Source organism: Alternaria ventricosa (assembly GCF_023758065.1).
Source record: "Alternaria ventricosa strain BMP 2768 chromosome Unknown scaffold_8, whole genome shotgun sequence".
In the NCBI taxonomy this organism is placed as follows: domain Eukaryota; kingdom Fungi; phylum Ascomycota; class Dothideomycetes; order Pleosporales; family Pleosporaceae; genus Alternaria; species Alternaria ventricosa.
Genome location: NW_026055688.1, coordinates 1,050,361 through 1,076,136, shown reverse-complemented (window position 1 = coordinate 1,076,136; position 25,776 = coordinate 1,050,361). Strand labels below are relative to the sequence as shown.

Here is a 25,776-nt window from a genome sequence, read left to right as displayed (position 1 = left end):
GGTGTCCATGAGCTGGACTCCAATTCAGATTTCAACCCCTTTACTGGCTTAAGGAGGGAGACGTTGCACAGACGAAGAGCAGAGCCCACAGCATCGTTCAGCGCGATATTAGCTCGTCCACCCGCACTAACAGCGTGAGTAAAGTGGGGATACAAGTTTCCCTATGACGTTGACGTGCATTGCGCACTACCGGAGGAGAAAATCGTGAAAAGAGTGCGCCCGGTTTACGATGTTGGGTGATGCAGCAAGAGCAAACTCCATCTTGTTCCATGGTAAAGAAAGTCGGACATTGGATAAAAGGAAGATCGACACAGGGGAGTTTGTCCGGGACCTGGCATAGACAAATGTGGATCCATTAAGATCAACAACATGCACAAGACAAACAGGAGTATCTGGTAAATGTACGATTGGAGAGACGTATCGTGAACGTGCAAGACTGTCTTGAAATGCCAGATCAGGGTTGCGTCATGAGGGGAATCAAGACCACCTGGCCATCTTTCACATGTGAAACCGGTCGAGCTTGGGCCTGCCCCATGAAGAATCGTCCGCGGACACAGCAAGTCGACACGCAGCAATGCGGTTTCAGGCATTGCTTGAATGATGCATATGTATCCCCATGACATCGTTTGCTGTGAAACCTGTTACCTGTAGGTGCAGAGCGCGTCGTGAGTGGCAGTGGAAAACAAATCATGGCTAGATCAGGGTGGGGCCATGACGTCCGCTTTTGGTGAATACCCAACAATGCGCACACGACAGCGCCCGAACAAAACCACCGCAGCACCTCTACCTCCCGCACTCTCACACACCCCAGCTCCTTATTACACTCGCATACTTCTGCCTCCCAATCCACTTGTGACTCCCCTCTTCTCCACTGTACCTCCGAGCAATGTCAGGTGCTCCCCGCGTTGAGCTCCCCAACACGGATACCGATTTCGACCTCCAGCAAACCCCCAACGGCACCCCAGACTTCCTCTCGGAAATGGACGGCTCTCCTGCCCCGCAGACCAACGGCAACGCCAACAAGGACCTGCAAAACAGCGCAATCAAGGCAAAGAACGGAATCCTAGAGAGTAAGGTGAGTGGGACAAAACGCCTTTGACCCTTACCGAGACGCAAGCTAACGTGATACATGGCAGTCTTATCGGCCGCCCGCACAACACCTGATTTCCTGAACTGACACCCACAAAGCAGCTTCAAACGCCATGAACGCCGCAAACAACCACCCCAGCGTCCAGAACGCCAAGCAGACAGTTATGAACGGTAGGGTATGTGCACACGATCGTCTCTACACGCTTTGGACAATAGCTAACGGTGGTTTTGCAGCACACACGTCAGCCTTGTGCGCACACGACCAATGCTAAACTCTACAGGTCCCGTTGCACAGAATGTCAAGGCCGAGGGCGCAAAGACGCGCAACGAGTTTGCTGATCTCGCCAACTCCAAGACGATTCCCGAGCACAAGGCAGCGACTGGCCAGAACCTCACTCGTAAGCTATACCCAACCCCCGAAGCGACCACGTAGCTAACATGCACCAGACTACCACAGCATGTTCTACCGCTTGTTGAGCTGGAAGAACCCCCGCGCTACCGGAATAGCGTTCGGTGCGACCGTCCTCTTCATCTTCGCCGCACGATACCTCAACCTGATCCGCTACATGTTCAAGATGTCGTACATGGTGCTCGGACTTACCGCAGCCGCTGAGGTTGTCGGAAAAATGGCTCTCGGACGTGGTCTTACTTCGCAGTTCAGACCTCGCCAGTACTACACCATTCCTAAGGCTTCGCTTGAGCGCATGACCGACGACTTCGAGCAGCTCATCAACTTCTTCGTTATTGAGTCTCAGCGTATCATGTTCGCCGAGAACGTCTACGTCACTGTTGCTGTACGTATAACCCCTCTTCACACACCGAACAAGATAGCTAATTTCTCGCTCCCTTAGATGTTCTTCGCTTCCTTCATCTCCTACTTCCTCATCAAGTTCGTTCCTCTCTGGGGCTTGGCTCTGATCTCGACATTCATTACCTTCCTCGGTCCCCTCATCTACATCCAGAACAAGGAGGTCATTGATGCTCAGTTGGAGAAGGGCTACAACGTCGCCAACCAGCAGGCCCAGCAGGTCAAGGGGCTTGCCAACCAGCACGCTGGAAACGCCATGAAGACTGTTCAAGGATACACCCAGCAGGCCACGGCCAAGGCCCAGGAGACCGTCAACCAGTACCGCGGGCGTTCCACTTCCCCAGAGGTCAAGAAGGAGGCTTTCCCTTCTGCCCCAACCCACGCACCCGCTACTGAAGAGTCCTCTGACGAGGAGCTCGAGGATGAGAAGCCCGTCGCGCAGCCTGCTCTATAAGCTGTTCCGCCAACCAGTTCATCTGGAATAGCCAGGCTCCTCCATGGTCCCACCCTCAAACACGCCACAATCCATCTCTGACACTTACCCTTCTCACGGTGCTCACGTATAACGACTTACGCTCGGTTTCTGTGTGTAGTCCTCGAGCCTGAAATTGCAATCGGAGTCGGCGCTGTGTATCCCTTTTCTTTAAAAGCCTTTACTTGATCTCTAGTCTAGCGCATTCATGTATTCTCTCTACACTCAGCGTTTGGAAACAGTCCTGTCTGTCTGTCATGGGTGGGGTTCCGGTACATAATCACGGTATGGGAGTTGTCTTTCTCGTCATCTGGGGGATGAGAGGTATAATGAAATATTGTCTTCTTACAACTGTTCACTTGAACGCGTGTTTTGAAACATTGATATTGGTGGGTGGAACGAGGCGCCCAAGATCGGCCCCAATTGTCAACAGGTCGCCTGAAGGTATTGGGTTACGTGCTCGCCCATCACTGTGCCTCAGGTGCGGCGCTGAACACGTCTCATATACGGTGGCCAACATGCAGGATTGAAACTCGGTCAGTAGAACACATGTGCCCTCCGCGATGAAAGAACGGCCATCTCTTTCTCGTAGAGTTACCACATATATCGGAACATCGATGCAGTGAATCCACTCCAGCACATTCGATTCTCCGCATCAACTTGGGACGAGACCAATTATAGATCGGCGGCTAACCGGCATGTGGTCCGTGCACAACAGGCAGCCGTCGTGTTGCGTCAATGGGGGCCAGCATAGCCTTGGCCTGAACTTCGCCTCCTTGTCTCTCACGCCGTGCCGCGCTGTGACAGCGCCAACTTCAATACACCTGTCAACCCTTTTACTTCCGTCAGCTTTTCGTGTTTCCTCTGTTCTCACTTTCTCAACTTTCACACTACTGCGAATTTGCAGGATATACGACTTCTTACAGCGATTTGAGAGTTTACGGATTACGCATCTCAGACAAGATGACGGTCCTCGTCGAACTCGCTCGTCGCGCTGTGTCGCACCCTCACACGGCGACGTTTGTTAAGCGTGCCTTGCACAATGGAGCTCCTGTGCGAAATGGGGAATCTGCCCATCTGAAGCCCGAGGATGTCCCCATTTGGGGCGTCGTTGTCATCTACATTAGCATCTTCATCGCGAGTGTGGCTGTCAGCCTAGTAAGTACTCCATGCCTCTTTGGCATCTCTGGTACATGTACTAATAGGATATCAACAGATCTCCTACATGCTTAACGATGTCGTCACCACCCTCTGCATGGTCGAGTCCCCCATGGCCGCCATCACCGTCTCGCCAACGACCTACGAGCCCTCTGACAAGGAAGATGAGAAGGAGACGCTCCTCGAGACTGGCCCTACCATCACCCTCGTGAACCAGAAGCCCATCACCTCGTCCATTCGCGCTACTCTCCGTCACCTCGTTGCCAACGCCGGTCGCTTCGCACGCTTCCGCGGTTTCCGCGTCCACGTTCTGTACTCGTTCCTCGCCGGAATCGTAAGCACCTTCTTCACAGGCGCTCTCCCCATGGTTCCCGGCCAGCCCATCCTCGTCGCTGGTATCACTGGTGCCGTTCTCGCCAACGTACACGCAGTCTGGACACACAAGGTAGTCGGCATGCCGACCGAGCAGAGCCTCTGGCAGCGCATGCCCTCCAAGAGCCACTGGAAGACTCTTGCTGTCCCCGCCACCATCGCTTCCGTTATGCCATACATCAGCCTCTACCTCTCTTTCGGCGTAGCCATGCTCATGGGTCTTCACAAGCTCGAGCAGGAGAAGATCGCCTCCTGCGCTGCGTGGACTGGTCTTGCCGTCCGCATCTTTACCCTCTTCGTCTTCGTCATCGTCTGCACCCTTTTCCTCTGCCTCCCCGCCATGGTCACCCTGATCCGCATTGAAGCTTCCATTCTCCCTGAGGACCAGGACACCATCGTCCCCTTCGACCGCACCTTTGGCGGCAAGGTCGTTAGCAAGATGATGGGCGGAACCGGTGTCGTTGGCTTCTTGGATGCATGGAGGTCTTTCAACTGGGAGGCTCGCCGCCGTCTCATCAAGTTGTTCTTCAAGAACTTCTTCATCATCGTTGGTATCTTCATTGTTATTGCCCACGTTCTGGCTGCTGAGGCCTTCGTCATCATGGGCCCGGCTATCGGTAAGTTCATGGTCATGTTGAGGGAGGAGGACAACTCCATGCTCAATGACTTGCTCGGTGCTTAAACTAACTGATCAGCTCGAGTTCCTACGAGTTTCTGAAGTCGCTTTTGGATCGGAGATTGATCTTGCTTGGATTTGGATAGGATAGGCCTGGATCAGGTGTTGTTATTATTATCATCATGATAAGGGTTCGATGACCATATTAGCTATGTACAAGTTACTCACACTCTCTTTGAATCATTATCTTGTAACTTGTCACACTCTAGCAGCCTCGGTCCTTCTATACCAAGATTTGATGTGTGTACGTCTGCATATCAAGCAAGAGAACACAGTATTTTAAACTTTTTGATCTTTATTTCTCCATACCCGCAATACCCTAATCATGATACATCCATCCATCAATCGACCCACCAGTGTCTAATCAACCCAAGGAAAGCGAGAACGCCACGCTATGCTACCACACCAGCCGAATGACCAAATCCTAACAAAAGACGCCAACCATCGCCACAAACTCATCCGCCAGTTCTCTAAACACCATGACTACAAAGGAAAGGAAAAAGAGACAAAGAACTCGCAAAAACAAAAAACGCAAGATAGAAAAGGGTATAATCGCCTAAACATGCCCTCCATGCATTTAGTCATTCGTCAAGCTTGCTCTTGACAACGCTTTTCTCTTCCTTGGTGAGAAGCTGAAATGCAAATGCAGTATACGCCAAAATACGTAGGTAAATGCTTTTCCCTTCCGTGACTGTTCACTCCTCCCGGTCCATGCCCAACTTCGTTATCAACGAAGAAATACGCGCGGAAGTCTTACGCGGAGAATAGGGATCATCTGATGATGCGTATGAACGCCCTACCGCGATTTGTTTAGCATATGCGTCAAAGAAGCCTGCAACATATTTCTTGTGGGTGTGCTTCATATCACCGACGCACTCTTCTTGTGCTCGCACACTTTAACCGCTTTCTGTATATCGTCCTCGCCCTTGACGACCGCAACACCCACATTGATGCTTCGTGTCTTCTCATCCACGCTCTCGACTTTGAGAATAGCATCTGCTTCCGCCTGTTTAATCCGCTCTTTCTCTGCTTCAAGCTCTAGGTTCGCTTTGTCCTGGCCGGTAACCACGCCTTTGAGGATGACTTCGAGATCAGCGAGGCGGACGGGCTTGATGAGGAAGAGGTTGATGCCGCTTGAGTTAGCTTCTTGTTGGATGTCGGTGTCGGCGACGCCGGTCAGGGCGATTATGGTAACTTTGGGGAGGTTGGATCGGATTTCGTGGGCGCGGATTTGGCGGGTGGCTTCGAGGCCGTCCATGATGGGCATGTTGATGTCCATGAGGACGACGTCGATGCGAGATTCTTCGTCGCTGGCGGCTTTGTAGGCTTCTAGTGCTTCGAGGCCGTCGGCGGCGAGGACGTGTTGGTGGCCGAGCTTGTCGACGAAGGTTCGCAGGAGGCGGAGGTTGATGGGGTTGTCGTCTACGCAGAGACATCGCAGTGCGCGCGACGGTTTTAGGTATTTGGATGTTCTGGGTGGGCTGCTGTTGATTGAGCGTATCTCGGGGGCACTACTAATGCTGGTGAGCTGTGGTCGGGATGGCTCCACGACGTGCAGGTGATCGGTGCGATGGGGAGTTGCTTCGTCTTTCAGACTGAGCTCTGTTATCCGTGGGATCATCGACTTGATGTCCATTTTCTGTGTCTCGGCGCGTCTCGCGTGTCGATCGAGACATGAGGCTAAAGCCTTCGACATCTTGTGGGGTCCGACAGGTTGGCCGATACATTCGAATATTATCCCCGGCACCGTGATGGCTGTTGTAGATTGTGCTGCTGCGGCGCCCTGGCACACGACTATAACGGGGGTAGGAGATACTCGACCGGGAGACTGGCTGTACGTAGTCCGTAACGCTTTGGCGCAGGTTTCGGTAGCGATGATCAGGTCTGGTTCGGCCGCATTGTCGCCCTCCTCGCATCTTTCGATGCCGAACCACTCAGCACAAAGGCTGTCGAGCGCCTTCAACGACAGCTTCGACGCTGTCTTGTTCTTCAAGTCTCTAACATGGTACTCCTCTTCCTCGTTGAAACCGTCAAACCTCACTTTCAGACCCTTGGTGCGCTTAGTGACCTGTTGTAGCTGCAGATCTTTCTCTCCTTCTGGACCGGTTGCACAGAAGTTGGGAGACATTCGTGACTCTTTCAATGGACATGTGACTGTAAACTTGGTGCCGCGGTCTTTCTCACTACGCACTTCTACCTCGCCTCCCAGAGATTCCACAATCTGTTTGACGATCGACAGACCTAGACCTGTACCCTGGCTCAAAGGATTCTCCTGTGCAAAGGAGTGGAAGAGCCTGTTGTTGATATAGTCCTCTGACATTCCAATACCAGAGTCAGTCACCGAGAATCGGAACTCGCAGGTCTCATCTTCGTCCTCAGGCTTCCGCTTAACCTCAAGCTTCACCTTGATATACCCGCCAGGTGTATACTTCAAACTATTTCCGAACAGGTTCATGATGACTCGCCGCCAGGCACCTGGCTGTGTGCGGAAGACATAGTTATCGCTCTGGTTGATGTCAAGAATGATCGATATCGGCGGTTTGTTCACTTTAGAGGCGGTTAACTCGTATGTTTGAGCAGACGTCTTCGCGTAGGTGTAGCCGGCGAAAACACTCTCGACCACATCTTCTGTCAGTATGCTCATATCGACGTCGTTGATTAGTGTCATGATATCATTGGTATGAGCTTGACCCGGACTGATCATGTGCTTCGCGCTCTGTGTCCGCTTCTTCTGGCGCTTCGAAACTCCCCGGGTCAGATTGTTGATTTTGGCAAAGTCAAGAACCTATCAAGTTAGTGGCAATATCTGATGCAGTCTGCACCGACTTACGTGGTTGATAGTTTCCAGTAGAGTCTTTCCGCATGTCTCGATTGTTGCGACATGTGATACCTGCTGGCCATCTAGAGGAGAATCCTTCAACAGATCTGTCATCCCGAGAATGCCGTGCTAGATACGGTCAGTGCATGCGCTTCGAATACTTCGTTCTTGTATACATACCAATGGGGACCGCAGCTCATGGCTAATCGACGAGATGAAATCGGCCTTTGCAGCATCAGCTAGCTTCGTGTCTAGACGAGCGACCTCAGCCATGACAAAATTGCTGAACGCTGCCAGGTAGCTGAGTTCCTGTTCGGTCGTGAAGATTCTCTTCGGTTCCGAGCTCCAGATGACAGCCGTGGCAAACCAGCGCTCGCGATGCGGATCCCAGAGTGGATAGAGTATCAAACTCCGAGCAGTCGGGAAAACCCTCCTCAAGTAAGCTTCGTCGTCCAAGCTTCTGGTAGATTCCGATTTGCGCTGTGTGCTGAACGGAAAGCCATCAGCTGACTCGACTTCGTCCACGCCAGCTGTTGATGGCGAGGCGACCGAAGGAGTTGCAGGATCGTCGTCGAGATGGAAAATCTGGCCATGTGGATAAAGTCGCAGGAGGTGTCTCAGAACGCTTTCTGAGATGCATTCTCCGGTGTTGGGTAGCGGCTTCGTGTCGCGATCGGTTCTGCAAAGCGCCGCTCCTAATATATCGCAAGGTTTGTCCGGCTCAGGTAGCTGATCGGGATCAAAGTCATCGTCGACAAGACCTCCAAAGGTACTGATTTTTGCGTCAAAGAATGCCACGCCTTCTGCCTCGGTTGAGTCGACGATCATGTTCGCTGCCCGTGTGAAGTGAGCTCTCAATTCTGGGGCCACTCTATCCTTTTGATCAGTCTTGGTGAAGCCTTTCGTGGAAGTGGACGACGTCGTAGTAGTCATCTCCGGACGCATACTATCGACTGTCTCTCCGTTGACTAGGCTCGGGGGCGCGCCGGTTGCAGGCGGAGTGTCTTTCGGAATTCTCATAGCCGGATCTATGTTTCCATTGAGCACGACTGGATCTTGCGAAGCGTCGGAATTGGCAGAGGGACGCTGGCGCTGGGGTATGATCGCATCTGGTAGGCCTGACGACTGCCCAGTCTCCTGATTCCAGGGATCGACGGTCCAGTTCTCCAAGCCGCTCTTCCCTTCAGCAAAAGATCCCAGACTCTTGACCATAATCTTGGCCCGGCGATGATCTTCCGCTGCCCTGGTCCTTTCCAAGTGCCGCATCACTGTGCCTGCCATGCTCTTCAAGAAAGCGAGCTGATGCGGCGACAAGCCGTCCCGCGGGTTCTCGTCCAGAACGCAGTATGTGCCGATGCTGTGGCCGCTTGGGCTGCGGATTGGTACTCCGGCATAGAAACGCGAGTATGGTGGGCCCTGGACAAAGGGAAAGTTGCAGAAGCGTTTGTCTTTGCTGAGATCGTTGACGACGAGGGAAGGAAGGTCGCTCGGATCGTCGAGAGGGAGCGTGCTGTATTTGGGAGCGAGGTTGACGGTGTAGTTACAGAGGCTCTGTTCTTTGGGGAAGATGGTGGTGCCGAAGCACAAACGGTCGTCTTCAAATTCGGGCTCGCCAGTCTGCAACGACAAAGTGCGCGTGGCTTCGGCGAGGAGGAAGCAGTCGGTCCTGTCGAAGAAGGATATGAGACATCTCCGCGCATTCAGACGCAGCGCTCCCAACTGCGCAAACGCCGTCAGGGCCTTGTCGTCCGACGCTCGCGGGGCGTAGTCTAGAGAAGGCGGCGGGGTAGTCGGGGGCGTCTGCGACTTGGGAGCCGGTCCCGGGGATGAGTGACGGCTTGCAGGGCCATCTGTCTGGGGAAGGTGAGAGCCTGGACGAGGGTAGTACCTAGATGGTGACATTGGTGAGTGTAGCTCTCCAGGTGGCGCATGCCAAAGGAGATAAGCCTACCGATAGAACGTCTTCTCCCGCTCCCTCGCTAGATCCGCATGGTCTATGCGACGCCGTCGCCTGGCCTGCGTGCGTGCAATCGCATGGTCGATTGAATCCGACATTGATGTATTTGAAGAGACGTGCGGAGAAAGGGTCTACCGCTATGTGTTTACCCACCTTCAAAAGCCACTACCTAGGCATTGGCGTCGGGCACTTCTAGTGGCAGCCAACCACAACTCCCGCTTGGGCACAACCGACGCAGGGAAAGCAAATGGCTACTAGCCGATACGCGTATGTCGTCGGTAATCGGGTGAGCAGCGAGCCTTGCAAATGGCGGACGTCATGCAAGATGCTGACCTGCGAGCCGTGGGAGACAGTTGCACGAGAAAAGATTGTCCTCCTGGTACCTGAATGAAGTGCAACCATAGATTGGCTATCAGTGGGCTGGTGCCAGCTCTGGGCGCGCTTGCCTGATTCGAAGTAGTCTTCTGACGCCTTGGCGGACCCACCTGGGCACAGTCCGCCACTCACGACTGAAACCTGGTACTATACATCCACCTCTTGTAAATTTCGAATCACCAGACTTGAGAATCAACCCCGTTAGTCAACTTCAGCGTTGGGTCTTAATCTCGAGGTCTTACTTTCTTCTCGCTTTCTACTCTCACTCCATCAAGTCGACTTCAACCAACCTACACCCCACCACAACCGGAACGTTCAAGTTACTCAACATGGGAAGGCTTGTCACAGTCTCTACATCTAATTTGAATAATTGGGCTCTTGTGAGATTCTCTGTATACTGTGCGATATACACTGCTTACACCCATTCAGGATTGGGAGGGGAACCTGAATCGCATCAAGGAAGCCATCAAGGTCGCCCAAGAAAATGGATCACGCTATGTCACCACGCCGGAACTGTCAATTCCTGGATACGGGTGTCTCGACCACTTTCTTGAACAAGATACGGTCACACACAGTTGGCAAATGCTAAACTCCCTGCTTGTTGACCGCGAACTCGATGGCATCATGTACGATGTTGGCATGCCAGTTAGGCATTCAGGAAATCTTTACAACGCGAGGATCGTCGTACTTAATGGCAGGATATTGTTGATTCGACCGAAGATGAGCCTCGCGATGGCTGGGAATTATCGAGAAGGCCGATACTTCATTCCCTGGTCTGGACCCCAACGCGTCGAGCAGTACGAGCTACATGAGCTTCCCCCTACTGCACGCTCTCTGCAAGATTCAGCTTTCGTTCCGGTAAGTCCTGGCTGTACGAAATGCATGTGAGACATGTACTGACTTCGTACCTCTACCTCTGCAGATTGGGGACTCCATAGTGTCTGCTCTCGACTGCTCAATAGGCTACGAAACCTGCGAAGAGCTATTCACGCCTCGAGCGCCGCATATCGATTTAAGTTTGGCGGGCGTTGACATCATCATCAACTCGTCAGGTTCTCACCATGAACTCCGCAAACTTAATCAACGTTTGGACCTGATTAGAAGTAAGTTTTGACTACGAGGCGCATGTAAGAAGTATACTGACGTCATATCTCTAGCCGCGACATCCAAATGCGGGGGCGCCTACCTCTACGCTAATCAGGCCGGATGTGATGGTGACCGATTGGTGAGTCCCGACTTTGCAAAAGGCATGTGAAACATGTGCTAACTTCATACGTCCGCTTATGTAGTATTACGATGGATCCAGCATGGTCAGTGATATCCAGTACGAACTGTATATGACACGTACACTGACTTGTATCTTCTAGATTTTAGTCAATGGCACTGTTCGCGGGCAGGCCTCTCAATTCTCTCTGAATGATGTCAAAGTTATCCACGCAACCATCGACTTGGAGGAAATATGGAGCTTCAGAACAAATCCATCTCGTGGCCTACAAGCTGCATCAGCTCCTCGATATGAGCGCTTCAGGGCGGATTTCCGCCTGTCGTCTGACGGAGACTTTGATCCCAACATCCGCCCCACTCCAGTACAGCCGCTCCGCTACCATCGACCCGAAGAGGAGATCGCTCTAGGACCTGCATGCTGGCTTTGGGACTACCTCCGCCGATCTGGCCAGGCTGGCTTCATGCTGCCCCTCAGCGGAGGGATCGATAGCTGCGCCACCGCGACTCTGGTATTCTCCATGTGCCGCCTAGTGTACAAGGCTGTTCAGGACGGCAACGAGCAAGTTCTCAAGGATGTCCGCCGCATTGTAGGCCCTTATCACGGCGAAGACTGGGTGCCTACAAGCCCAAAGCAAATATGCAACGGCATTCTTCATACCGTATACATGGGTATGTCTCAGCAATCAAGCAAAGAGACCAGGAGCCGTGCCAAGAGGTTAGCGGAAGACATTGGATGCCACCATGTCGAAGCGGACATCGACGATATATACGATAGTACGAAGAACGCGTTGGTGACGGCAACGGGCTTTACTCCACGATTCAGGGCTCATGGTGGCTCACCTGCTGAGAACTTGGCTTTGCAAAATATACAGGCAAGGTGAGTTTCACCAAGATCAGGACCAGATGACCGAAGAGATGCGAGCAGTGAAGACCTGGCGCCTCCTTGAGAATCCAGGTTGAAGACTTGAGCATGGTGCGGCATCTTTTCATGAGCTCGCAAATCCCATTGAAAGCAGCAATAACGATACTGACGTCTTCAGGACCCGTCTAGTGCAAGCCTACTACTTCGCGCAAATGTTGCCGTTGACAAGAGGCAGACCTAATGGTGGTAGCCTTCTCGTGCTTGCCTCTGGAAACGTCGACGAGTGTCTGCGCGGATACCTCACCAAGTACGACTGTAGCAGCGCCGACCTCAACCCCATAGGAAGTATTTCGAAGACGGACCTCAAGAGGTTCATTTCTTACTGCCAGCATGAATTCGACCTACCCATCTTGGGCGAGTTCATCGACGCAACCCCAACGGCCGAACTCGAACCACTCACAGAAGACTATGTCCAGAGCGACGAGGTCGACATGGGCATGACATACGCAGAACTCGGAGTCTTCGGCAAATGCCGCAAAGAGCTTAAACTTGGCCCATACGGAACCTGGGTTCGCCTAGCACACGAATGGTCCGATAAGTACACCCCCGCCGAGGTCGCAGTCAAGGTCAAGCGGTTCTTCCACTACTATGCTATCAACCGCCACAAGATGACGACGATGACGCCTTCCTACCACGCGGAGGCATATTCGCCAGATGATAACCGGTTCGACTTGAGGCCTTTTCTGTACCCGCCTTTCTACCAGAACTGGAGCTTCAAGTGCATTGATGAGGAGGTGGCGAAGTGGGAGAAGAAGAAGCTGGAAAAGGAGAAGCTGGAGAAGGCTTGAGGTATACGATGACGTTAGCTTCTCCGGAGGGAGGTTTACAGGTAGTCATGGAGACTACATGGAGTCTCCGAGTCTCGAGTACCAAAGATATCTGACTGCTAGACTCCTACATTCACGTAGTGGCATGAAATGAAATCATGAGATAGTTTCTGTAGTCAGCAAACACTTCCATGGAAATCAGATCTGACGTGTAAACACTGGTCGTATTCGGTTATCCACATGCTCAAAATAGCATTATTGAACGGCATATCTACCATCATACCCATCTCATCGCTCTAATGATAACCAAAGAAACAACCCGTTTCATCTCATCTCAGCACAATATCCTGCTTACTCGGACTATGCTTCTTCCACTCATCCTCATGTATCCTCGCAACCGCGACCCTCTCCGCATATTCACCCACCCACTTGATCAGCATAACATTCAGCATCTTCCACGGCCCCATCTCAAAACACTCATCATGATCAACAACTCTCTCATCCCATATAAAGCGCTGTCCATTCCAGATCGGTGTGCCAGTAGGATGCATAGTATTTGACCCCGGCTTGCTATTATCAGGATTCGGTTCGCGCCATAGGTTCCTGGACAGCAGCACGAACTCGAAAGGACCGGTGGAAGAGGGCTTTGAGAGTTCAGATTCGTAGTCCATGATGGCGCCGCAGGTCAGGCCATCTGCGTTGATAAGCTGTGAGGATGGGGTTTCGATGCCTTCATAAGTGTTGGGCTCAGCGGTAAACGCATCCGCACTAATAGTCGCCGCCGTAAAGCGCAGGGTGTTGGACTCGTTGGTGTGGTCTGAGCCGCGCGGCGCGTGGAAATAAGGCGGGTATTTGATACGCAGGGAGTTTTCTTTTTCCCGCCGGACAGTATATTGCGCCGACTCGGGACCGATGTGGAAGTTTAAGATCTCAGATTGGAACCACTCGCCCTCGCTGCGTGGCAGTTTGTACACATCTGGGCAGGTTGTGGGGTCGAATGGGAAGTTTACGGGGCCTTCGTAGGCGGTCCAGCTCCAGGATGGTTCGTTGTTGTCTTTCCTGGTTAGGTGGCCGGCGGGACACCAGAGAAGGGAGAAGTCGAAGACGGCTTCTGGTAGCCCGTGCAGGAATTGACCCCCGCATTTCTTCGTCAGCTTCTTGAAAGGTTTCGATAGGTCTTGCGGTTGGTCGGTCTTGTTTTGCGATGTACTGGTGCTGACGAGTTGGTTGTATCTCCGGAATCCGTAGAACCAGTTCTCGATTTCACTGAAGTCTGTTGGGTCTTGCGATTTGTTGCTTGCGACACTGGCGTTGGATGAAGAGCGGAATCTGGTGACAAACTCTATTATCGATCCGCGGCGGCTAGATGAGCTTGAGCGTGGTGATCGTGTGCCATCGCTATTGCTGAATGTTTGCGCTGGCTCTGGTGCAAGAAGGCCGTTCGCTGTTGTAGGCCGCGACTCTTTTTGCGGTGATGTCGATCTTCGAGACATGGGACGGCGTATCCAGGAGGGCGATAATCGCTCCAAAGTAGAAGGTGGATCTGTTGACATGACGAGCAGCGACATTGAGCGCAGGTAGAAATTTAGATGTAGTAGTGAAGTAGTGAAGTGGTAGTCGTCGGCGGCGTTGGTCCAAGCGGTGAGTGTTGTGCACTGTAAGACTTCTACTGGCAATGTGAAGCGTCAGACTTCGAGTGTGTCACAGAGGCTGCTTTGCCTCTTGTATCTGACTCTATCAGTTGCCGCTGCGATGGCTGCGCCCCTTTACGGCATGTTGTGTTGTCTGTCAGGGAAAAGTGTGCGTGACGACCTGATTGCGGACACTAGGAGGCTGTGCATGATCTGGATCACCGGCTCCACAAGGCCCCAATTATTTGCTTCGAGTGCACGCCAGCGGTTTCCAATGGAGTCGCATCTTTGCCGAGATCTGTGCCTGGGCATCAGTTGCTTGTTTCCCCAGATATCGACAAGATATGCATGCAGCGCCCAACCTCACGCAGGTGGTGCAGGGTGCCTGTAGCGTCGCTAGACTGGGGACAGCGCTGACAGGGAACTCCTCCACACTGCACATTAACCTTGAACGACAGACGCGGCCTTACTAGTCACTACGAACGAACGCGTCAGTGTCGCGTGTCGCAAGAATCGCACACCACATGGACAAGCTTCCCCTAGTGTTAGCTTGTCTTCGGACTGTGCGAGCGCCAATGAGGGTGGCGGCATGGGCTGCGCCACACGTCGATGTGACAGTCGCAGAATGACAGCGGCCAAAGCGAAAGCCGATGGCGAGCAGACTCGGGATGGACCAGCGGGAGGGTGGAATTGTCATGCAGTGTGGGTCGAGGTGTGGCTGGTAAGCGCCACCTGCGCCACAACTGAGGGGTCGCACCTTCCAGACTGCAGGGTCTCAGGCTGCTGCTGTGACGCGTCTACTCCGCGTAGCTTCATAATTTCAGCTGGCAAGGACATCCGCCAAAACCACAAGCCCTAATCCGGACTTGCGATATCTGGAATACCGCCACCATGTCGGGCTACGAAGGTAGGCAGGAGCGACTGTGTGCGCAACACAACAGCTAACCCAGACAGTTGAACACAACATCTCCACCGAAGACGACAAGTCGCAGCAACCCTCGCGCCGACCAGACCTCTCGACCTTCTTCTCGCAGCTTGAACTCGTGGACACGTCGGATCCCAGCGCGCACACAAATGCCAATGCTTTACCGCAGCCCGAAAACATGGCGGCGGCCTTCCGCTTGCTTGCCAATGCTTTCGAGACCATGCGCGGACGACCGGCGGACGAGAACAACCAACACGGGGATCTGTTAGCGAGCATGATCGAGATGCTCCGCGAGAATGCCGACGATCCGCCCACAGAACTGAAGGGGGTGCCAAACAGCTTCCTGGATGAATTGGAGCGGGTGCCGAAGAAAGCGCTGAAGCCTTCTGACACCTGCCCAATCTGCGTGAACCCATTCCTTGAAGGTACGTCGCACGTTCCAAAGACCCAATGGAGAGCTTGAGGACTTGGCTGATAGTAATCGCATAGACAAGTACCCACTCGTAGTCCAGCTGCCCTGTCACGACGATCATCGCTTCGATCTGGACTGCATAGGACCGTGGCTCAAGCTGAACTCCACATGCCCCCTTGATCGCAAGGAACTGTTGAAGAAGAAACAACCGCCGCCACCGCCTGCGGATGATGACGAAGAAGATTACGATGATATGTACGCCTGAAAGGTCTCACTCTGCGTTACGTTGCGTCGGAGTTTGGGAATACCAGCAGATAGCGGATGAACATAGATGATCTCGATCGTCATGCGCACACGCGGAACCTTCCCGGTATTGACAGTGATCAAATGCGGAGACATTCTGCGGATAGGAGATTAAGCGGTAGTTTGGCGCCGGCCTTCGCTTCCAATTCATGGATCATATGGAATCCAACATATCTCCCCCTCCATATCCGTCCTCGTTTCTGACTGAACAGGTCACTCGGTGGCCTCCCTCACCAATTGTTGGCCTCGTTGTACGAGCGTAGAAGGTAGCAACAGCTCTTCACTGCCATGTACGACCGCATCCACGAGTGCAAGCGCAAGCTCATCAACTCGGATGAAGGAGCCAGAAGAGCCAGTCATCATCATGGAAGCCTCACCAACAATACTACCTCTTTGCACAACCATGCCAGGCCGAGCTATGATCGTGGTCCAGTTTTCGTTCATCTTTGCGAAATCAAGCATTTGAACTTCTCCTCGGCCCTTCGCAAAGTCAGCACTTTTGGCAGCTTGCCCCGGATTCTTCTAACTGCAATGTGCGCATATGGTACCACAAAAGAACAATAATCGCCTACCTTTACCTTGCGCATCGAGCCTTTCATCCACAATGACTTCTCCTGATCGCGTTCCACCATCCCGCCTGACAAGTGCAGATACCGAAAGCGCTTTGAGTCGGCCGGCATGGTCGATGCAAATGCCTCAGCAAACGCCCTGGGATATTCTAGCTCTAACATGGGATCACCAGCCGTTGTTGTCATACACCTTGAACGTCAGCAGTTGTTGGGGAGTATGACGCAGGTGCCTCGGTACCAGATGCATCCGTCTGCCCCGGACAGTTTCGCAAGCACATCGTCGGGGTATTTTGTAAAGTCCTCAAGCAACACTACCTCCAGCTTAGCGTGCATTTCTAACCCGGGTAGGGACCGCCGTGATATTGCGATGACCCTCGATACGAGCGGGTTTTGTAGCGCATGGTGCAGCACATGCGCGCCAATGCGACCAGTGACACCAGAAACTACGATCTTGAGCGACATGTTGGTAAAAGGATATCCGTATCCGAGAGGCAACTTTCCCAGGTTTTGTCAACAAGGCGCGTGGCTTTCTTAACTGCGTTGGTCCACGGCGGAGATAGGCCGCATAAGCACTGGTCGCGTTGTACAATCATCCGTCGGGGCATCCTTGGAGCCGACATGTCGATAATCCAAAGTTGCGAACTTCTCAACACCAAAGTACCTGTGGAACTAAGGGCTGCGGATAAGCGCACACCAAAAGCAACAAACATGAGGATTATTTACGGTATCCGTTCAGAGATGCGCTTATTAAGGTGGCCATACTTTCGGGCGAGCCTCCCTTGCCGTTACCAAGCGCCGGAGCTGTATGACTTACTAAAGTAGAGTAATTATCGGCCTCCGTTGCGGACGAAACCCGGCCGGCGGTCCGACAGGTCAGCTCCACATCAGCAATTGCCATCGCAACACCTTCACCCCGCTATGAAAGTAACATGGCCGCCCCTATCAGGTATAGGCCTGTGACAGGAATACCAGATCTCCGTAAATCATACCATCTTCATCGTTTGTTGTCGCCAAGAGTACCATGGAATCATTGAGTAACGCGAGCAATACTTCTAAGAAACGACCTTCGAAAAGTCTACGCCGGGCATGCTGGGAGTGTAAGACTAGGATCCGTTCACACATTCTCTGGACTACTTACTAAAGATGCTACAGGCAAGAAGCGCAAGGTTCACGGGAATGCGAGCCAAACTACCCTCAGCTCTTCCGCCATCATGGACAATACCGGATCGGATCGGGTAGATGACGGGAATCCATGCTCAAACCACATCCAAGAAAGGCTATGCAAACTGGAACAACTCTTTGAAAGATTTGTGTGTCGTAAAAATGCCACCGCAGGCGCCGCCACTACTGTGCCGCACAGCCCTACCCTCACTGCCTCAGGCTCTAGCGAGAAAGACATTAAACCGGATGTATCGGGACAGCGAAGTGATGCGTATAGCACTTCCTCACTGGCCGATGGGATCGTGAGTCAGGTCTTATCATCATGCTGCCCACACTAACGTTGTCAGCTCGGGGCGCAAACATGGACTTCAGCGCCCTCTCTTCGTACCTTGGTCGATAAATCAGATAGCAAGGGGCAGCCCGCAGGCTACGACAACAACCACCGAACCCTAGCCGCCCTGTTGCCGTCACAGCACGATGCAGATATCATTTTCGAATCGTCTAACGGGTGGATGATCTTGGAAGGCATCTACCGGGCGTCGAAAGAGATCTATGTTAACAACGACTTGCAGTCATACGCTCTGTGTATGCAGGCTGTTGCACAAGAACGGCCTATCATCATCGCTCGCACACTGCTGCATCTGGCCATTTGTATCAACTCACTTCCACCCGATTTCGACCATTCGCGCCTCTCGAGCATTTGGAACATGGAGGCGACGATGCAAAACTATGTATCGACGGTGACACTGTTGGTAACTTCCTCGGACGAGCAGATGATGACGTTGCACGGGCTTGAGACACTTTTACTCCTGGCTCTCTACCATCTAAACAGTGCCTCGTTACGGCAGTCATGGCTTGTTGTGCGGCGCGGTCTCAGCCTGGCACATCTCATGGGATTTCAGCGCATCATTGCGCAGGACGACTCCAACCCCCCGATCCCAGCGATTTCGAACGCCAAGTCGATATGGCGCCACTTCGTTGACATTGATCGGTACTTAGGACTGCATCTCCGCCTCCCGTTCGGCGCGGACGACTATCCACTTCCAGCAGACGCCAGCCCACATCTGGTCCATCGATCGAAACTTAACTACCTGACAAGACAAGTGGCGGAGCTTGATCGCGATGTGTCGCCACAGGCATATTCGGCAGCGCTGGCATTGGACGAGCAGCTGGAATTTTCCATGAAGGAGATGCCCAAGGACTTCTGGGAAGTACCAAATATACCGTCGACAGCAAGGTCGCCAGAGTCTTTCGCCACACTGGAGCGACTGATGGTGCAAGTCTGGCACTTTGAGATGAAGCTATTCATTCACCTGCCTTACCTACTCAGAGCACATCTCGATAGCCGCTACGAATACTCCAAAGTCACTGCCTTACAGGCTTGCCGCAACATCTTGATGAGATGGTTTGCGCTTCGCAACGCCAGCATCACGCAAGCCTGTTGTCGATTCGCCGAGCTTTCAGTCTTCATCGCCGCCGTCACACTCACCCTCGACATTGTCATCGAGCTAGGCACGAAGGACAAGACCGAAGTAAAGAAGACCAAAGGAACAGACTTCGCCATGATATGTCGTCTCATCGGCGAAATGGAAAAGCTCGCCAACGCCAGCCCACGCGAAAGAATCGCAGCACGCAGCGCTATAGTACTCAAGAAGATCCTGTCATCACTGGACCCGAGCAAACAACCCGGTGGCAAGGTCCGACATACAATACCTTTCTTTGGAACAGTGGAGTTGGAGTTTATGAAGTTGCCAATACGCCCGGTTTTCGATATTGATTCTGACGCGGGCAAGTTGATGAATGCTACGGCTACGGGACAGCATCTTCCAGTGTTTTCATTCATTGATAATTCGCTGTGGCCACCGGCTGGCGAGGATGAGGATCAATGGGATATTGTCCTGTTTGATGGGCTTGAAGATCGGGATACGCAGGGCAACTGGGTGTTCTGATTATGGTACTTGGAATATTTAGTCTGCAGATGATGCCGCCCTGCGTACGCACACAGTAGCGCAGAAGGTCCCTGCGGCGTTTTGTCTTTGTTTTTGTTGGAATATGTTGTGGGCACGAGCGTATGGCCGATAGCTTTTCGCTCAAGGGCCTACCTGGCGTACTTTGTTTGATATCCTCTTAGCGTAGCCTATGTAATATTTTTAGTTTGGTGTTGTTTCTCCTGCCATGATATCCTGAGGGTGGCGAATTGGCACAGAGCAGCGGGGTAAAGGGGTTTCAGTAGCAGTCGCACAGCAAGCGCGGATGATGTGATTATGGACGCGCACAGGCGAATGGAAATCAAGTGTCGTGTCTGCCAACAGGCAAAAGCAACGCGCACTAGTGTCGCCAGGTGATGCACCGTGTTGAGCTGGCAGAGGGCTGTCGCGGCAAGGCTGAGGGAGGGACTGCAATGTGCCGCTGGCTGATAGGCTGGTTGGCGCCGGCGTGAGGGTGAGGAGGGCCGAATGCATATCTATCAAAGTCTCAGCTTGGCACGTCAAGTTTCGCGTCTTTGAGCAAGTCGCCGGCAGCGTGAGCCGAGTAACAGTGAGGATGGTACTGCTAGTCGCACCTGGCTATCGGTGAGGCACAAAGATCGCCCGGCGACGGCAAACGGATCGCCTTCATCTTGGCCTAAGAACCCTGGCCTGCGACCGAGACGGCTGGCCAAGCCATCTCACACGACCATCTTCGCTTGCGCGACACGACTCAACGCGCTCCACCCGTGCATGTCGCTGCTCTCTCCTCCCCGGGCGTGATTGTGTAGACACCGTCACCGTCACCCACCACCCACGCAGCATGAGCACGATACTCCACGGCGGCCACGGCGACTTCGGGGCCTGCACCACCCGCCATGGCGACAAAGCCGCGACGACGCACACCGAGACGATAGCAGTGAGCCACGCCGCCGCACCAGGAGCCGCCCTCAGCCTGTTCGAGTCCATCATCACCTCGTACCCGCCCGTTCTGGAGTCGCTCCTCGCCCAAATCTCTACCGTCACCCTCCTCGAACTCTACCACACATCACGTCACTTGCGCCACTTCCTGCAGCAGTACCCCCTCGCATGGAAGACGCTCTCCTTCCGCCTGCCCCAGCCCGCCGTCGCAGTGGGCTCGCCCGGCAACGAGACGCCTGAGAACCGGGAGCGCCAGTCCAAGGCCTACTCGCTGAACGCCCTCCTCATACAGACCATACTGCCAAACGGGTCACGATTGACCAGTCTGGACCTCTGCAACACGGCCGTGGCTGGCGTCTCGCTCATCGGCGACGTAGTTGGCCCGCGCAAGGACACCCTCCAGCATCTGTCGGTACGCGGCTGCAAGAACGTCTCCATCAAGTACCACATCGTCCCGTTCCTCGAGCCATACACACTCAAGGACGCACCCTGGATAAAGAAGGACCTCGCTCTGAAGAGCCTATACACCTATCGCTGTCGACACCACCGCCGGCGGCCCTATCTGCCCTCCTCCCTCATCCGGCGAGATTCCGATTCCGACCCCACCCACCAGCTCATCGAGATATGCCACCAGTTGGGGATATGGACAGATACAGCGTGGTGTCCGACACCGGGCGGCAGGTGCAACCGGAGGAAGGACTACCACGCCGGAAGAGCAGGACCCCAGAACATGGAAGTCTGGGTACCCTTTGACCGGTTATGGCGATCGAGCAACCGCATTGGCCCGGTAGAAGGCACGACAAAGCTGGGCGAGCATGATGGCAGGTTATGGGAGATTGCCGAGACTGGAGAAGATGGCGAGCCACTCGGTCCCGAAGACGGGAACTCCGCCGGAGAAGGCAAACATGTCCCGGTGCACGAGCGGAGGAGCCACACTGCCTTTGTTGAAGACGTCAAATGCGCGCAGTGCAACGATCCTATCCTGGAGCGATGCGAGTCGTGCAGTGTCCGTATGCATTGCATGGGCTGCAGGAAGACGCTCTGTGCGAGCTGCGCCTTCAACAGGCCGATACCGAGGAAACGAGTCAAGACACGGCACTTTGCAAACCTGGCTTTTGGCAACAGCAGCACATTGGGCGGCACACTTGGACACGCGTCAGGGTCTTCTGGACCACTGGAAGACCGGAGTCAGGAGGAGAAGGCTGACCAGAATCGCTTCTGGTGGGCCCCAGGCGCGAGCCGATCACCGAACCTCATGAACGAGGGTGCACAGGACGACGACGACTCTGATTCCGAAGACGGGAACAACGGTATGCCTGTACCACCTGCGAACCGCGAGCCACCAAAATTGAATATGCATTGGTGCTGTCTTGAGCCCATCTTCTCTGGCGGTGGCGGCATTGCTGTCCTGGGTACTGGACTGGGTGGCCGAGGAGCGGATAAGATACGCGCAGCGCCTTTACCTCGCACAAAGGAGTATGAGGATCCGGACTTCAGCAACACACTTCGACCCGTGGACTACGTCCGGGAGCTGAAGAACAACGGCCTGTACGAATATGTGCTTGGGGAAGACGTTGATATCCTGTCGTACCTGAAGCAGGATTCGCTTGACCTACAACAACAAACATGTCCGAGAGGGCTATGTAACGACTGCTATCGAAGCTTCCGGTGGAAAGTGTCATGTCGGGCTTGCAAAAACCCCATATGCAAGGAGCATGACTTCAGGGCGCTCAAGGTCCGCAAGTGTGGCTATCGGGATCTACATACAGAGCGAGACCATGTGCGGTCACACAACGAGCCGCCACAACGCCTTGTCATACCCGAGTTCAATCCAAATCGGGCCAGTACACCGGATCCTGAACGCACACCCACAGCATCGTCCTCGCATTTAGACTTCTACTCCACGGGTGACAATGAGTCTGAATCCTCCGAGACACCCATGTCTCAGTCGCAGATTATGGTTGCTCCTCAACACTCGTCAATCGACATGTCGACAACAACGTCCTTCAATTCCATTTCAAATCCCGAGCCTTTCCAACTTGCCACCTCGCTATCTTTTGTTCCCATCAGCTCTGGGCGTCCGCGTTCCTTCAGCGTGTCTGGAGTTCGCGGCCGACCCACTAGTGCTTGGCCACCGAATTCGCAACGCGTCCCTATCAATCACCCCGTCACAAATCCTCTCCCCCTGCCGTGCAATCCACGGCATCCCGTTCAATGGAGTGGTTGCGGTGCATACTTTTGCCAGTACCCGAGACCCGCAGGAGATGTCCGACCACAGTGTCCAGCTATCCTTAAGGAATGCTCGGAGTGTGCGGTTCTTGTTTGCGATGTAAGTTCACTATCTAAATATGAGAATCACAGATCACTAATTCATGCCTTCAGCAATGCGCATCGTCGAATCCAACTTGCACCTGCACATTCTGCACTGTCAACTACCACTGCCCGACATGCACACACAAACCCAACGTTCGTGCCAAATGCCGGCTTGAGGCGGAGATCAAACAAAAGAAAGAGGAACAACTTCGTGCCATCGCCAAGCAGAGGAAAGACAAGGAAGAGCGCGGGCAGGCAGATGAGCTGGCTGGACAGATGTTTGAGTTCTTCACAACAGTCTATGACGAGAGCACTGTCAACCCGACCATGGATGGCCCCTCCTCATTATATGCACCCGAGCTACCTATCCCGAGCCCGGACTCCATTACTGTGACAACAGAGTTCGGTGTCATGGAGGAACCTGCAAACTTGACCACCATCAGTGCGTCGGGGCCTTCGCCATATCACGTTGCCTACGATCATTCTGATGATGAAGAGAACAATGTCGAAATGACTGAAGACGTCAATGAAGAGGTTGAAGCATTTCAACAAGGACTGGCGCAGATGCACCTCACTCCTGTGCCCGGCATGAGTGCTCACATACTGCATCTACCGGTAGACGTTGAGGCTGAACACGTTCAGCACGACAGCGAGCAAGAACAGACTGAGGAAGTCAATGATACCGGTGCAGAGGCGGATGTCGACACCGACGAGCTCGACGCAGGTGCCGAAAGTACCTTTGTCGATGAGAGCGGCGATGATACTCTGGCCGGCGGTATCCTCACACCCACGACTACACTCACAGCATGAGCCGCCACACAACAAACTTTGACAGTCTATCTCAACACGCGAAAGCACCGCATCGCTCACTTCAACAACACGTCAACAACACCTCCAACAACATCCGCAACGGAGAGAGAAATAAAATTGCACTTTAACGGAGTAAACAAAGGCTCGGAAACTAACTTGCCTCCACGGAGCAAGATACGATGGAGGATCAGCAGCAGGTGATACCCAACGGGAGGAAAACATGGTTCGAAAATGGGGGAAGTTCAGTTACGCTTTACTACGGCTTTTTCTGGTGGAAAATAGGAGGGTATTTTATACTGGTATATTGGAATTGGGACTGGAACTGGAACTGGAGTAGGAGTAAAGTTTGATTGGTATGGTAAGGGAGGGATCATCTTCTGGGTATCTTTATGGTTCCGCATTTTGGCGTTTTTTCAATTCTGACTAGAGTATTGGGGTAGTTCAATGAGAGTTTTGGACGTGGGTTTCCTGCTAGAATCAGTGTGCGAGCTTTGTTGGTTGATTGTGACTGTTTTGTTTGCAATGTATTTCGAGAGCAAAAAGGCGTGATATCGACTCCGCCATGACAGCGGCCTATACGAAGCTTTCCAAGATGTCAAAACGCAGGACATCACGACCAAAACCGCATAACTTGATACGGATAATCATGATATCATTCATTGATCAACAACCACGCCCCTACTCCTTCTTACTCAACAGCACCTCCTTGACCACCTCAATAACCTGCTTAAACGCATCCTTAGGCGCAGCAACAACACCCTTATTCTCCCTGAGCGTCCTGCCCAGACCAAAGTTAAGCGGCTTCCCATACGCATCGCTAACCTCGCCGCCAGCTTCCTGAACCAACACAACACCAGCCGCGTGATCCCAAATCTTCTCCTGGTACGTCTTGCTAACAGGTAGTCTGAGGTACAAATCACCGGCTCCACGCGCAATGGAACAGTACTTTGCTTGCGAATCCATGCGTACGGAGGGCTTTGTGATGCCGAGCTTGGACGCGATGGCTGCGTTGTCGCCTTGGGAGGAGTGGCCTGCTTCTACGGATTCGCAGAAGGTGGCTTGGGTGACGTCGGAGAGGGGTTTCATTTGTATGGGGTTGGCTTGTGTGAGGGCGCCGGCGCTGAGGGGGCGGCTTGTAGCACCTTGTCCCTTTACAGCGCCGAAGAGCACGCCTTTGCCCTCCTTGTCGTCGGCGTCTTGTCCGGTGGTTGTAGTGAGTGGGGCTTGGTCGTCGACGGGCAGGTTGGGGCATCCGATTACGCCGACGGTGGGGACGCCGTCGACGAGGAGGCCCAGGCAGACGGCGTATTGTCCACCGCGCAGGAAACCTTTTGTGCCGTCGATGGGGTCGAGAGCCCAAATTCTGCCCTTGTTTCCGCCCTCGCTGTTTCCTTGGTCGAGGGCTGAGAGCATGGCGTCTGCGCTCTTGATGGGTCCGCCGATCTTTTCCTCTGCGTTGCTGTCAGAGAGCTTCGCGGCTTGTACGAGGTCCCAGACGAGGTCGCGGAGCGAGTCGTTGTTGCGCAGGTCATTGGCGTCCTCCTCGCCGACGACTTCGTCTTCGGGGAAGGCGTGCTTTATCGATGCGATGATGAGGGCTTGTGCGCCGAAGTCGCCGATTGTGACGGGCGAGGAGTCGCTCTTGGAGAGGGTGCCTTTGGAATGGCTCGAGTAGACGGACTTTGTGAGGATGGAAGCGCGCTGGACGGCAAGGAGAGCGATCTCCAATTCCTTTTCGTAGGCCATGGTGTGTATGCTTCGATTCGAGGTCGTGTATACGTGCTGTGAGGTATGGAGTGCGGCGGACGGGTAGAAGTGGTGTTTCAATTGAGAAAGACGAGCAAGACTGCGAGAGAACAGCGATGGATTGACAAGTGAGATAGCCAGGATGACGAGTGCAAGCAGGAAGAATCTTGATGGCGCAATTTGGGTGGGCATTGAACGCTAACACTAACAATCTTCAGCCCCTCCTTGTCGCTTTGGTGGGGTTCTGCAGCTCGGTGGGTTGACGCGACGCAGCCGCTGGCGCTGGCCTTGGCGCTGCGGGCGGAGATTACTGCATGGGGAATCGGGTCGCCGCCATGGCAACAACACTTTCCCCAACGGCTTTCAACTGCTGTTAGTGC

The 25,776-nt window shown here is 53.5% G+C and overlaps 9 protein-coding genes across 9 annotated transcripts; 6 read left to right on the top strand and 3 right to left on the bottom strand.

Annotated features, from left to right (window-relative positions):
- Window positions 1-886: 886 nt before the first annotated feature.
- J4E93_005580 (uncharacterized protein) lies at window positions 887-2,351 on the top strand (the record flags this gene model as incomplete). The annotated part of the gene is made up of 5 exons (XM_049343500.1): window positions 887-1,070; window positions 1,189-1,260; window positions 1,371-1,487; window positions 1,537-1,883; window positions 1,941-2,351. 5 exons carry the CDS (start codon window positions 887-889, stop codon window positions 2,349-2,351), a joined length of 1,131 nt encoding a protein of 376 aa, XP_049199593.1.
- A 981-nt stretch (window positions 2,352-3,332) lies between these two features.
- J4E93_005579 (uncharacterized protein) lies at window positions 3,333-4,581 on the top strand (the record flags this gene model as incomplete). The annotated part of the gene is made up of 2 exons (XM_049343499.1): window positions 3,333-3,527; window positions 3,586-4,581. 2 exons carry the CDS (start codon window positions 3,333-3,335, stop codon window positions 4,579-4,581), a joined length of 1,191 nt encoding a protein of 396 aa, XP_049199592.1.
- Window positions 4,582-5,434: 853 nt separating this feature from the next.
- On the bottom strand, window positions 5,435-9,448 carry J4E93_005578 (uncharacterized protein; the record flags this gene model as incomplete). The annotated part of the gene is made up of 4 exons (XM_049343498.1): window positions 5,435-7,360; window positions 7,406-7,522; window positions 7,574-9,281; window positions 9,345-9,448. The coding sequence occupies 4 exons, from the start codon at window positions 9,446-9,448 to the stop codon at window positions 5,435-5,437; spliced, it is 3,855 nt and encodes a 1,284-aa protein (XP_049199591.1).
- A 606-nt stretch (window positions 9,449-10,054) lies between these two features.
- Window positions 10,055-12,659, top strand: J4E93_005577 (uncharacterized protein; the record flags this gene model as incomplete). The annotated part of the gene is made up of 7 exons (XM_049343497.1): window positions 10,055-10,105; window positions 10,155-10,583; window positions 10,648-10,828; window positions 10,883-10,950; window positions 11,015-11,035; window positions 11,093-11,826; window positions 11,990-12,659. The coding sequence occupies 7 exons, from the start codon at window positions 10,055-10,057 to the stop codon at window positions 12,657-12,659; spliced, it is 2,154 nt and encodes a 717-aa protein (XP_049199590.1).
- Window positions 12,660-12,967: 308 nt separating this feature from the next.
- Window positions 12,968-14,131, bottom strand: J4E93_005576 (uncharacterized protein; the record flags this gene model as incomplete). The annotated part of the gene is made up of 1 exon (XM_049343496.1): window positions 12,968-14,131. The coding sequence occupies one exon, from the start codon at window positions 14,129-14,131 to the stop codon at window positions 12,968-12,970; it is 1,164 nt and encodes a 387-aa protein (XP_049199589.1).
- A 1,029-nt stretch (window positions 14,132-15,160) lies between these two features.
- J4E93_005575 (uncharacterized protein) lies at window positions 15,161-15,871 on the top strand (the record flags this gene model as incomplete). Its single annotated transcript, XM_049343495.1, has 3 exons — window positions 15,161-15,176; window positions 15,224-15,619; window positions 15,684-15,871. 3 exons carry the CDS (start codon window positions 15,161-15,163, stop codon window positions 15,869-15,871), a joined length of 600 nt encoding a protein of 199 aa, XP_049199588.1.
- Window positions 15,872-17,499: 1,628 nt separating this feature from the next.
- Window positions 17,500-19,588, top strand: J4E93_005574 (uncharacterized protein; the record flags this gene model as incomplete). Its single annotated transcript, XM_049343494.1, has 3 exons — window positions 17,500-17,575; window positions 17,631-17,941; window positions 17,987-19,588. The coding sequence occupies 3 exons, from the start codon at window positions 17,500-17,502 to the stop codon at window positions 19,586-19,588; spliced, it is 1,989 nt and encodes a 662-aa protein (XP_049199587.1).
- An 841-nt stretch (window positions 19,589-20,429) lies between these two features.
- Window positions 20,430-23,650, top strand: J4E93_005573 (uncharacterized protein; the record flags this gene model as incomplete). The annotated part of the gene is made up of 2 exons (XM_049343493.1): window positions 20,430-22,856; window positions 22,910-23,650. 2 exons carry the CDS (start codon window positions 20,430-20,432, stop codon window positions 23,648-23,650), a joined length of 3,168 nt encoding a protein of 1,055 aa, XP_049199586.1.
- Window positions 23,651-24,328: 678 nt separating this feature from the next.
- J4E93_005572 (uncharacterized protein) lies at window positions 24,329-25,396 on the bottom strand (the record flags this gene model as incomplete). The annotated part of the gene is made up of 1 exon (XM_049343492.1): window positions 24,329-25,396. One exon carries the CDS (start codon window positions 25,394-25,396, stop codon window positions 24,329-24,331), a length of 1,068 nt encoding a protein of 355 aa, XP_049199585.1.
- Between the last annotated feature and the right edge of the window lie 380 nt (window positions 25,397-25,776).